The following is a 13,263-nucleotide window of genomic DNA, read 5'->3' as shown; positions in this document are numbered from 1 at the left end:
TTCACTCTTATGTTTCAAAATGAAAACATAAGTATATATGGAGAAATCATCTGTAATTGTTAAACATAATCTATTTCCTCCAAGTGACTCCTGAAATGGACCCATGATGTCCATATGAACAAAACTAAAGCATTTTCCACGTATTCTGTTGCTTTTCTTGCTTACATCATGTCTTTTTGATTTAGAAGCCTTACAAACATTGCAATCTAAATACTAGTCACAACACTTTAAATTTAAATTACTCACACATTTTGGGTCTTCTTTAACACATCAAAACTTACATGTCTTAAATTTCTGTATAGACTATGTATGCGTTTAAAATGTGGCATAACATTACTTAACACATTTGTAGAACATTTCATCTCTTTTGTTACATTCAAAACATAGAGATTTTCCTTTAAATGCTCTGTAGCAACTGGGACGTTTGCCTTTTCTATCTTGCAGACTCCTCCAAACTTAACAGAAAAGCCTTCTCTGTCTAAGCATGCTACACTTATTATATTATGGCTAATCTTTGGCACATACAAAACATTTTTCAAAGTTTTCTTCAGGCTTTTTGCATACACATTGCCTGCCCCACAAACTTCAATGTTTTTTTTCCATCTGATACACTTATTTATTTATTTATTTATTTATTTATTTATTTATTGGACTTATATACCGCCCCATAGCGCTACAAGCACTCTCCGGGCGGTTTACAATTTAATTATACAGGCTACACATTGCCCCCCCAGCAAGCTGGGTACTCATTTTACCGACCTCGGAAGGATGGAAGGCTGAGTCAACCTTGAGCCGGCTACCTGGGATTTGAACCCCAGGTTGTGAGCACAGTTTTAGCTGCAGTACAGCGTTTTAACCACTGCGCCACGAGGCTTAGCAGAATGAGTTCACTCTGTGAACCATGTTTTCTGCCTACAAACATGCTGTGTTGCCCCAGAATTGATTAGCCAGATAGATGTTTGTATTTTTAGTGGGGGACTTCTAGTGGGTGGGGAGTGTTTGGGGAATGTTATGTGTGTGCATGTGTCTGGTCTCTGGGTGTCTGTGAATTTCGTTGTATGGGTATACTGTGTATCTACTTACAATGACAATAAATTATATTATTATTATTATTATTATTATTATTATTATTATTATTATTATTATTATTATTATTATTATTATTATTATTATTATTATTATTATTATTATTATTATTATTATTATAGGGTCATTAGCATTAATTACTGACACATAGTTTGTTTTAGGCTCTGAAGTCCTGTTTACTTTCCCACTGTCCTTGGGATTATCTTCACTTCGACGTAAACAGTTCTCAGCCAAATGTTTTTCACTGCCACAATGGAAACATTTCTTCTTCTTTACAGCCAGGACTTCCCCCGTCTGCGTAGACTTGGCACAGACACTTACTCAGCCTCATGTCTCCTCTTCTCCTCCTCCAATAGCAGTCCTGATAAATATGCCACCATCAGACTTGCTTCTGGCATACTTTACAGACTTATCACCAGCGTCTCCAACTCTCATCAAGCCCACTCAGCATGACGTAGCAGTTATGGGCATCTGTGAAATCCATATCACGTTCCTGCAACTGGAGAAATAACTCAGAAAATTCCTGGAGATAATTAGTTATGCTTTGCTCGGGGAGTAGCCTCTTTCTATACAGCTTACGTGCAATCATCATTTTAGATCCAGCTGTCTGTCTTGCATAGATGGCTCTTAAAGCTTCCCAGATCTCTTTGCTTGAAACTTTTCCTCTCACATAATTGAGCTGCAAATCATCCAGGCACAGAACTATTGAAGACAATGCTCTCTCATCTTTAGCTACATCTTCTTCATCTAATTGAGCTGGAGGGTTCTCCATCTAGAACAATTGCGATTATCACTTTCATTTTTAAAAGTTTACAGTGGGGTCTCGACTTACGAACTTAATCCGTATTGGAAGGTGTTTCTTAGGTCGAAGAGTTCGTAGGTCGAATCTGCATTTCCCATAGGAATGCATTGAAAACCATTTAATCTGTATCTGCTCTTTTCGGTCCATAGAAACTAATGGGAAGCTGCTATTCCACCTTCTGCCACTAGAGGGGGATATTTTTTCTTTTTTTCCCTTAGGTTCAGGAAACGAGGAAGAAGGCAGGGAACAGTTTGCAAAGCACTTTAGAAATCTTTTTTTTCAACGAAGCCAATTTTAAATCATGTTTTAAAGCATGTTGTGCTGATTTTTTCAGCACAAAGACACACAGGCAGGCTTTTTAGGTGCTGAACAAGCCTCCCCAAGCCTCTTCAGAGCCAGCCCATCAGCTGATAGGCGGGGAGAGGAGGGTGCAGGAGCGGGGGGGGGGGAAGCGCAAAATGTCTGCCAGGCTCCCTTCTTGGTGTCGGCTTTTAGCTGTTTCCTGCTCTTTTTCCTGCTGTTTGGGGGCTACCAAGGCCTGGTAAGTGACTTTCTTTTATTTATTTTTAGGTTTCTGACCCTTTTTTCCCCTCCAGAAGCCTCTAAGGGGAGGGAGGGGGGACTTTTTTTCCTGTTCATAACTCGAGGGAAGTACGTATGTCGAGTCCTTATTTCCCATATAGGGCGGGTTCGTAAGTTGAATTGTTTGCAAGTAGGGTTGTTCGTAAGTCGAGACCCCACAGTGTATGGCTGCAGTGGTAACACACCAGTCTGAAATTCACCCATTTTCACAACTTTTCAAAGATCTAACTATAGAAAGATTCCTAAATGGTTAAAAAAATTACTCAGATGTATGGCCTCCACAGGAAGCTTGGTCTCTTTCCACAACTGATGAGGCCTCCCTTTGAACCTATGGCATCAGCGTATCTCAGATTACAATATTTAAAACAGCATTTTTAGCTCTCATTACTTCAGCTTGAAGTAATAAGAGGTGTGATCTACTGTACATTCATTTCATATATGAAAAACTATATACTGATATATTGTTCTTACTAAAGATAGTTTCCTCTTTTCGTATGTCACTACCTACTACCAGCTTTTTATCCATTGCCACAAACTGATCTAGAAAAAGGTTGCATACATTATATGTAAAGGGGGTATTGGCCTTTTATATTAATTTAGAAAGATAGCAAGGCTCTTTGTCTGTTATCAGTTACCTCATAAAGGTGGCCTAGTTCCTTGTCAGCGATTTTCAAAATGGGTGGGTGAAGTAATTAAACTAGCCTGTGAATTTCCGAAAACAACTTTGCCATCAAATATGAAAGGCCACTCAATGGGAGCACTGTCCTCAACAACAGCATCCATGAGAGAGGTTGACATTCAAGATACAGTATATGTAAAACAACTATATGGTCCTAACCTCTAACATTTGTAAGCTATTATAGAATAGAATTGAGAGCTCAAAAGGATGCTTTTTTGGGTAGGAAATATTGTCCTCTATTTTGGCTTGACATCTCACATCCTAAATTTCAGCTTATTAGTAGCACATTTGTGTGAACCATAGAAATCACAACGAAGGAGGACAGGTTATTCACATGTAACTTGGTTCTCTGAGTCATTGTGTATGTATTCATACAACCCACATACCATCTCGCTGTTGTCTTGCCAATTTTATTAAATGCTTCTTGCAACAGTCAATTAAATGGAGCATGCACAGTAGAAGCTAGGTAAAGTTACTTTTGAGGCCAAAAGCGCTGAAAGGTTCCATGATAGCATCCGTGCAGGCGCAGGACCCGTTTGTGTGAATACAGAGATGACCACACAAAGTACCACAGTTACAGATGAGTAATCTGCCTCTTTTTTCTGATTATATTAGGTTTCCAATGGGCTTGTTACATATAAATCCTTATATTTGGAATTATTGAAACATTTGTATATTTCATCATTTTAATGCAGACTAGGCTTTGGCACAAAATGAATAGCATTTCCCTGGCTGAAATTCTGTTCCACAGTTATGTAAGTGGCATAACTTTCAGATGTAAATAGCAGGAGGTTAAGAAATCTCTGTACTCATCTGTTGCATGCTGAGTTGCATGACTCTATGTGCAAGAGATAATGTCTATGGAGATTTCTTAACTTATGGCAGTTCATTTCCAAAAGCTGTGTTGTTTGCATACCTGCATAAGATTTCAGCAGTTTCAGATTGCATACCAAAATTGGAGGAAATGCTTTTGATGATGCAAATTCTGTTCGTCTTTTTAGTTCATAATTCTCAGACTGGAATGTTTTCTGCATTATGTGTTGACATATTTATTTATTTTTTGATAGTTAAGAAAGCACTTTTCTTGCTCCATATAAATGTCCATGACATCAGTAATGTATGAATTGGGCTGTGCATGCTGTGAGTTAATAACTTGTCTTATTCATTTGTAGCTTTTTGGGGTGTGTTTGTATTAAGTAAGCAGGTGGCAGTGTTTGTCTCTCTGGAAAATCTGAATACTGTCTCTGTTTCCTCTTCTCTGTTTTCACACACTGCTTTAAACATCTTAGATAAGTAATTAGAAACTAAAGGTTGTAGTTAATTGTCCAGAACATAGGATTGGAATGCCAATCCTGGCATAACCCAAGTGATTTACACTAAATTTGGCATTGAGCATTAGAGGCTGAAGTCACTTCTAATGACATGTCCCTGTTCGTAAACAGGTGTTTGCCCAAGGGGAACGCACTAGCATTACTTTGCAAGTGTTATGGAAGAGTGATTCAGTGGAATATGTGAGCATTTCTAACCCCCCCCTTCCCAAATATATTATGTCAAACCTTTTAGCACTTAAAGATCAGTATGGTGTTGCTTGCAGGAATGGAAGAGATTGATTCCAAAGAAGATAGCACCTTTGTATCAATTAGATTTGTCAATGAATAGTGATTGGCAGTCCTTTGGATATTCTTAATTAAATTGTTCTCTGATCCAGAGCTTTGTTAAGGATGTCAAGTTAGTATTTTATTGTTAGTTTCTGTGGAGAATCAGCCATGCTTAAACACTGAAATAAATGAATGTTACTGGGATTACAGTTGTGAAATTAGTTTATTACAACTATAATTATATTACTCTGAAAAAATAACAATAGATGATACTTCTAAATAATTTTTTTCATCTTGTATAAAATCACATAATCAAATCAGTTTTGGAGGAACAAATGGTTTGTTTGGCTTCCCCATTCCAGTTTACTATTCCTGTACTCAAAACAGCTATGTATATGGAAAGAAACAGTATAACCAATGTGATGCAAATCACTAGTTCTTGACAAGTATTTTTTTTTAAGTTTTGAAAACCAGTAACTTATCTTTAATTTCTTCCCTAAAATTAAAATGTGGTTATTAGTAAGAAACCTTCATGGCCAACAGCTTGATATTTCCTCTTTTACTTCGATTCCCAAAATCAGTAGAGCTAGGATATTTACATTGTTTCACACGTGTGAATGTGCTGTTCTAATTGGACTTTTGCTTAGATACTACTATAACAGTTGTTAAACAACAGAGGTTCAGTTGATTTTGTGCTGACCTTTGGCAGTCATGTTGGTGAAAATTTAAACAGTCAAATGCACCAGGTGAATAAAAACTAAGCAGCTGATTTAGCAGATTATTTGAAGGTCCTGACTCAATATGGAAAATAATCTGTCTTTGAAAGTGTCCTCTTAAATAGTTTTGCAATCTGTGTGTAAATTTCAGGAAGACTTAAAAAAAATAGTGATACCTTAAACAAGAGTTGTCCTTCGGTTGTTGCCATGTGCTGTCAAGATGTCTCTGACTTAACAGTGATTTATGAATGAGTTACCTCCAAAATATTTTGTCATTAACAGTCTTGTTCAACTTTTGCAAACTCAAGGCCGTGGTTTCCTTTGCTGAGTCAATCCCATCTCACATTTGGCCTCTCTTTCCTTACTACCTTCAACTCTTCCTAGAAATTCCTAGAAATTCTAACAGTTGCTTTTCCAGCAAGTTGTGTCTTCTCATGATTTGCCAAAAATGCAACAGCCTCAGGTTCATCGTTTTTGCTTTTAGAGCAGTCTCAGGCTTGATACCTCTCTGTCATTGTGGCAGTCCAGGGTATTTGCAAAGCTCTTCCACTGCACCATATTTCAAACAAATCTATCTTTTCCCTGACAGCTTTCTTCACTGTCCAGCTTTCACATCCCTATGTAGTAATGAGGAATATAATACTGTAGGCGATCCTGACCTTAGTCTTCAGTGACACTTCTTTAAACTTGACAGTCTTTTCTAGTTCCTTCATAGCTATAAGTCTAAAGTCTTCTTCTGATTTCTTGACTGCAGTTTCCATTTGGATTGATGATTGAACCAAGGTGTACATACACTTTAACAATTCTTCTTCATGGTCCTCTATAAATTACACACATGGGTTCTTGCAACTGCACATAAGAAATACAGAACATTTCAGAGCGAAAGCCTTTAGACCATTGCTTCTCCCAATATACAATGTAAATACTTGGGTATCTTCCCTCAGTCTCTTTTTCTCTATCATAGTAGCAACTTTCTAGAAGTTCTATGGAGTGTCAACATTACTTAAAGATTTTCCCTTTTTTGAGAAAAAAATTATTCTCTTTTTTCACTTTCCATGTTGTTTAGAGCTGGCTGGATAGCTCAGTGATTTAGGCATGTGGCTGCAGACCCAGAGGTTGGGAGTTTGATTCCCTTTTGTGCTTCTGAGAATACAGCAGCCTGTGAGACCTGGGGCAAGCTGTACATTACCAGGGTGCCCCCAAAAGAAGGTATTGGTAAACCCCTTCTGAGCATTCTCTAACTGGAGAACCCTGAAAAGGGTCACCATATGTCAGAATAGACTTGATAGCTCATTATGATTATGTTCTTCTTGTTCTGAAACCCCCCTCCCAGAAAAAAAGGATTAGTAGTCGCTTAGTTTTTGTTTCCCTTTCATCTGCCTCCCATAATTTCTTTTAATGGACACTCAGGAGTTTTTCTCACTTTGTATATAGTTTCAGCTTCAATAATGAAATACTATATCGCGTGTGTCAAGAATCAGTACTTGAATATATTTTCCATGGCCTCAGATAGATGGGCACAGAAAGTGTTTCGATTGCCTTGGAGAAGGGCATTTGGTTAACAAATGTTTGGTTTGTAAGAGTTTTACTAGAGTGGCCTTAAGAAAGTGTCAGTTGAGGTTGAACTCCTACCTGTGGGAGAAATCACTTTAAGCTGAAGATTCACTATCTTAAAAAGTCTACAAAGCAGAATACATTAAACACCTAGGCAATCAAAAGACTGTTCTAAAGAACCAAAAAACAAAATATTGTTCTGTGGAGGTTTCAAGAGACAAATAGATATTGGAGCTTCTTATTTGTGTCCCTGGGGATATGAATAGAAATGCAGCACCACAGGTGCCACGGAGATCCATTTCTTCCTCCTAGAACCATTCCAGAACACTCACTGCTCTTCACATGATGCACACCGCCATCATCGGTAACATTAAGTCAATTGTGGAAGTAGCCTGCTTCCCTGCTTCCCTATCCTGCTGATTGCTCTGGTGAGGAGGCAGGATGATGAGTCTGCTCACTCAGCTGCTGGTCAGCACTGCAGGGATGCAAGGAAGCACCAGTCATCATCTTCCACAATTGGTACAATGTTACTATTGACAGCCATGCATGCCACCCAAAGTCCATTGAATGGACCAGGGTAGTTCTGGGGGGAGGGTCCAAAGGACCCGGCCACCTGTAGTGGTGATATTCATATTTGTCTCCCCCAATGAATATCCCATCTCTAGAGACAAATAAACTTTGTTAATTTCAGCACTGTCAGACAATATTGTGCTGTCAGCATCAATTATACCTATGACACTCCATATTTGGAATTTTTTTAAAAAAAGTTACATTGCATTTTGTCATTTCCTTGTTTTGTAAGGTTGTTTTCAGTTTTCAACCAATTTCAACCAATTCTATTACCAGCATTTTACTTTCCTCTATAAATGGATGTACAGAAAGTGCTCCACACACTAGATGTAAAGTGATCATTGGCTTTTTATACTTCTTGTACACAAGAATTTAGAACAACATCTAGGGATGTTGTCTGTTAGCAAGGATTTTTAAAAAAATGGTTGTTGTGCTTTTGCACTTCATTCTTTCATCTTCATTAGGAATTGTTTCAAGGCACTGCTACTTTCTGCCAATATCCAATATAGCTATCTATGTGATAGGGAGATAAAATATAGTGTTGCATGACACTTCTGCTTATAGGAAACCATTGTTTTTCTATATTCTGTTGTAACAGTCACTTTCTTGTCCACAATATAAGTCATGCATTAGGACAGTCAAGTATTGAGCCACATCTGTTTCATTTGGAATAATCCATAGTTTTTTAATGATCTAAACAGTGAAAGGCTTTGCTGTAGTTTATAAAGCACAGACTGCTTCTGAAATTCTTAGGTATATTCTAGTTTGTATTACGTACTGTCAAGTCGGAACTGACTTGTAATGACCTTAATAGAGCTTGCAAGGTAAGTGAGATTTTTAAGAAATGGCTTTATCAGTCCCACACTTCCGTGAGTTTCCATGGCTGAGCAGGGATTTGAACTCAGACCTCCTGAGTCCTAATCCATCATTCTATTCAGTACATCACACTGGGATTTGCAATACAGTCTCTAGTGCTTCTTCCTTTTCAGAATCCAGTGTGAGCAACAGGCATTTCTTGTTCCACTTAGGTAAAAGTCTTTGTTGCAACTCCCTGAGATTAATGTGGGAAATTGCCAGAACAGTGTGCTGAAATTTTTATTTATTTATTTATTTATTTATTTATTTATTTATTTATTTATTTATTTATTTATTGGACTTATATACCGCCCCATAGCGCTACAAGCACTCTCCGGGCGGTTTAAAATTTTTAATTATACAGGCTACACATTGCCCCCCCAGCAAGCTGGGTACTCATTTTACCGACCTCGGAAGGATGGAAGGCTGAGTCAACCTTGAGCCGGCTACCTGGGATTTGAACCCCAGGTCGTGAGCACAGTTTTAGCTGCAGTACAGTACTGCGAAACCAGATATTTCACCAGGTAAGAATGCAAAAAGACCATTCCAGTAGTCAAGAGATATGAAGAGTTTTTGTGGATGACTGAAGAAGTACAATTATTAATTGTAGATGAGGTGTAAAAGTAAAAGGTGACTGAAATAGGGTCAGAATCCTGAGTGCAACAAGAATATTCCTACAAATTTTGGGAACAAAACAATGACCAACAGACTGGAAATCTTCAATATATGCTCATTCCACTTCCCAGGAAAGGAGATAGCAAAGAATGCAGTAGCTATAGAACCATTTCATTACTATCCCATGCAAGGGAAGCGATTCTCTAGGTGCCGTAACAATTTATTTTATTTATTAAACTTATATACCGCCCATCTAGAACGTGTCTACTCTGGGTGGTTTAGACAAAATTTAAAAAATAAACTAAGAATGTATAAATGATCTAAAGATACAACCCAAATTAACAGCAAAATCCAAGAAGAAAAAAGAAAAAAAGAAAAGAAAAATAGGCTAGGTGATGGTTGTAGGGAAGGCCTTCCTGTATAGCCATGTCTTCAGATTGATCTTAAAGTCCCTCAGCGAAAGGACAGGTGGATCTCTGCAGGTAAATTGTTCCAGAGACTGTTTCAGCACTACATGGTGCTTTAACTCCAAAGAGGCATTGAGAAGCAAAGGTACAATGATACTATTAATGAACACAGGTGAACATCCTAAAAAAGTCCCCCCTCCCCAAAGAATAGCACTATAGAATCCCATTACTCAAAAATATTATATCAAAACAAATTGGGACTTTTACTTTCACACGAGAATGCACTGTCATATCTAGTGTCACCTTAAGGCTTGTCTAATTAGAATCTGTTCCCTAATTACACAAATAAAGGACACAAAAGACCATCAAGGTCATAAAGCTGAATGTCCAGTGTCAGCAGTATATCACTGAATACTATCTGATGGGGAACAACAAGAACGATGCTAATGTCAGGCCCTGCTTCCCTGAAACTTCTGGTTGTTCACTGTGGAAATCTCGACTGAGTTTCACTCTGATCCACCAGAGCTGTTCTTATATTCTTAATATTGGTCTATACATGGTATAAAGTCAAACTCTACATTCTTTGCTACAAAATACTATTACTATTACTTCAAAATATGTAAATTCACTGGCAAAAGGAGACTGCTAGTCTGAGATTATTTTGTCGTGGATGTTACATGACTTTTTCCCTGTACAGAGTGAGGAAGTTTTCAGTTAGGCTAGAGAGAATTCTCACCATATTTATGGAAGAAGGGTTTGATAAGATGCTTAAATTTTCATGCAAAAATAAGAATTGAGTTCTCCTTTCAACATTTCATTTTCATGTTACTTTTCCTATGATAAACAGATAGTAATCCTAGAGAGGAACTACGAATGTACAAAGGAAATGCCGGAGTTTACCGTATTTTTTGCTCCATAAGACGCACCTCTCCATAAGACGCACCAAATTTTTAGGAGAAGAAAACAGGAAAAAATAATCTGTTTTCTTGTAAAAATTGGTGAGCCTTATGGAGAGGTCCATCTTATGGAACACACCCTAGGACCCTTTGGAGGCTCACCTTGCCCCCCCCCGGGGGTCAGAGGGGGCAAAATCGCCACCTTCTGGGACTCTTCTGAATCTTCCCAAGCCTCAAAAGAGTCCCAGAAGGTGGCGATTTTGACCCCTCTGACCCGGCCGGGGGGGAAGGGTGAGCCTCTAAAGGGTCATAGGGTGTGTTCCAGGACCCTTTGAGACTCACCCTGCCCCCCGGGGTCAGAGGGGGCAAAATCGTGAGCTTCTGGGACTCTTCTGAGGCTTCCCAAGCCTCAAAAGACTCCCAGAAACTGGCGATTTCGCCGGAGCTGGATCCGTGCAGGGGAAGGGGGAGCGTGGCAAGGGTCCTGGAAGGCTCCCTCAGACCCTTGCAAGGCTCCCCCACCCCCCACCCCCATGGGGCCAGCGGGGGCAAAAACGCCAGCTTCTAGGACTTTTCTGAGGCTTCAAAGGCTCAGAAAAGGTCCTAGAAGCTGGTGATTTCGCTCATGCTGGACCCGTGGGGGGTGAGGGAGCCTCGCAAGGGTCCTGGAAGGCTCCCCCACTCCCACCATGGGGCCAGCGGGGGCAAAATCGCCAGCTTCTAAGACCTTTTATGAGCCTTAAAAGGCTCAGAAAAGGTCCTAGAAGCTGGTGATTTTGCCCATGCTGGACCCGTGGGGGGCGGGGGGAGCCTCGCAAGGGTCCTGGAAGGCTCCCTCGGACTCTTGCAAGGCTCCCCCCCATGGGGCGGGTGTGTGTGAAATCGGCAGCTTCTAGGACCTTTTCTGAGTCTTAAAAGGCTCAGAAAAGGTCCTAGAAGCTGGCGATTTTGCCCATGCTGGACCCGTGGGGGTGGTGGGAGCCTCGCAAGTGTCCTGGAAGGCTTCCTCAGACCCTTGCAAGGCTCCCCCCACTTCCCCACAGGACGTGGGTGTGTGAAATTGCCAGCTTCTAGGACCTTTTCTGAGGCTTAAAAGACTCAGAAAAGGTCCTAGAAGCTGGCGATTTTGCCCATGCTGGACCCGTGGGGGGTGGTGGGAGCCTCGCAAGGGTCCTGGAAGGCTCCCTCGGACCCTTGCAAGGCTCCCCCCACCCCCCCACAGGGCGGGGGGGGTGTGAAATCGCCAGTTTCTGGGAGTCTTTTGAGGTTTCCCAGAAACTGGCGATTTTGCTGGCGCTGGACCCGTGGGGGAATGGGAGGAGTGTCGCAGGGGTCTGAGTGAGCCTTCCAGGACCCATGCGATGCTCCCCCCACCTGGAAGCTGGCGATTTCACCCGCGCTGGCCCCGTGGGGGGTGGGGGGAGCGTCGCAAAGGTCCTGGAAGGCTCACCCGGACCCTTGCGACGCTTCCTCCCAGGGGGCCAGCGGGGACGAAATTGCTGCCTTTGCTCCATAAGAGCATTTTTTGGGGGGAAAGTGCGTCTTAAGGAGCAAAAAATACGGTACCATTGTTGCTAACAAAAAAACATTAACATGAAATGACTAGTACTATCTATAAGTCTATCAGTGTGAACTCCTAGAGAATTATCTCAGAGTGCAATGCTCCTTTTTGGAATAATGTTTAAGAAGCCAAAATAAGTTTACTAAACATGGATCAATTTTTGCTTCATTGTACAGAAGTATGATTGCAATGTTAGCATTTTCAAGGAGATTAGATGTATGTAAAGGAACTGGGCCCAGTCCACAAAAACATATTCCAAGACCACCTTAGAACTGCAGAGCTGGAAGGGACCCTATGGATCATCAAATGCCACACAATTCATTTTCTTGTAATATCAAGACACTATCTCTTAAACCTTTTGGGGGAAGGGATATCTTCATCACTTTAAATGGGCTTTTTTCTTCTGCAGATTAGTTTGCATGCAGTTTATGAGGACAATTGGTATTAAACACCCCAAATGTATACTAGATTAAAAGATTGGTCATGAAAGAAAGGGGCAGTGTTAAGGCAACTTTTTCTCCTACATTTTTGTGCACAAGGTATCAGTATCACATGTGAAACTATATTTAAAGAAACAATGTTGTTCTTAACCTTCATTGCAGAATAATTTCTGTAAAAAATCAGTTTAGTTTACTAGGAAGGAAAATATGTGCTCAGTGTATATTCCAGTAGCAACTTAAATACTACGTAGCCATCTTATGCTTCATTCTATTTGTTTAGTAATCATTTCCATAAGTCAAGTAATCAGGAATTTTAATAAGAAATCTGATACCAGTCTAGGAAGTGAAGTCAGTGGTCTTTGATGTTAGGTAATAAAACACTTATTATTTTAGCTCTTTTTGTTTTGAAACTCCCATTAAATTACTCATAGTGTGTTCATATTTCCATGTGCACTGTTTTCAGAATCTCTTCCCTGACCCCAATGCTCTCTCTGTCAGTGAATATATATTTAGTGTATCCAATGACTTTATTAGTAAGAGTACTGTAATGTAAGTTATGCACAGACATCTGCAGTGAGAAAAACAATAAGCCACATGAAAATCTTTTTAAGAAAAAATCGATAGAAAATTAACTATTTTTGAATTACCTTGATTCTTTTGGATATGGACCTAAAGTGAAATAGAACATGAACACAGTGTTATGTAGGAGCATATGAAGTCCTAATGCAACAGCTTCAGTAACCATTTGGAGCATTTAGTATGCAAGCACAAAACTTAATTTGTTTCAATGAAACAAACGAACCCATTTGTTTCAATTAAATGCCATTACATAAAGTGAGAGGACTCATTTAGAAATCATGTGTTTTGTTTTTAGTTTTTCTTTTGTTTGTGTTTTAGCAGTA

The 13,263-nt window shown here is 39.7% G+C and overlaps 1 protein-coding gene across 5 annotated transcripts in view; it reads left to right on the top strand.

Annotated features, from left to right (window-relative positions):
• The window catches only part of BBS9 (Bardet-Biedl syndrome 9), a 381,302-nt gene that overhangs the window by 155,620 nt on the left and 212,419 nt on the right, over positions 1-13,263 (top strand). Inside the window, exon 19 of one of the 5 annotated variants that reach the window (XM_073003803.2) lies at positions 8,616-10,601. The exons of the other annotated variants lie outside the window; for them this stretch is intronic. Coding sequence (XP_072859904.1) covers positions 8,616-8,642 — 27 coding nt within the window. The 3' untranslated portion in view covers positions 8,643-10,601. Of the gene's footprint in view, positions 1-8,615; positions 10,602-13,263 lie in introns of those variants that run through there. 5 annotated transcript variants of the gene reach the window in all.

This window comes from Pogona vitticeps, chromosome 6 (genome assembly GCF_051106095.1).
Source record: "Pogona vitticeps strain Pit_001003342236 chromosome 6, PviZW2.1, whole genome shotgun sequence".
Lineage (NCBI taxonomy): Eukaryota > Metazoa > Chordata > Lepidosauria > Squamata > Agamidae > Pogona > Pogona vitticeps.
This window is presented reverse-complemented; position numbering and strand designations above follow the sequence as displayed.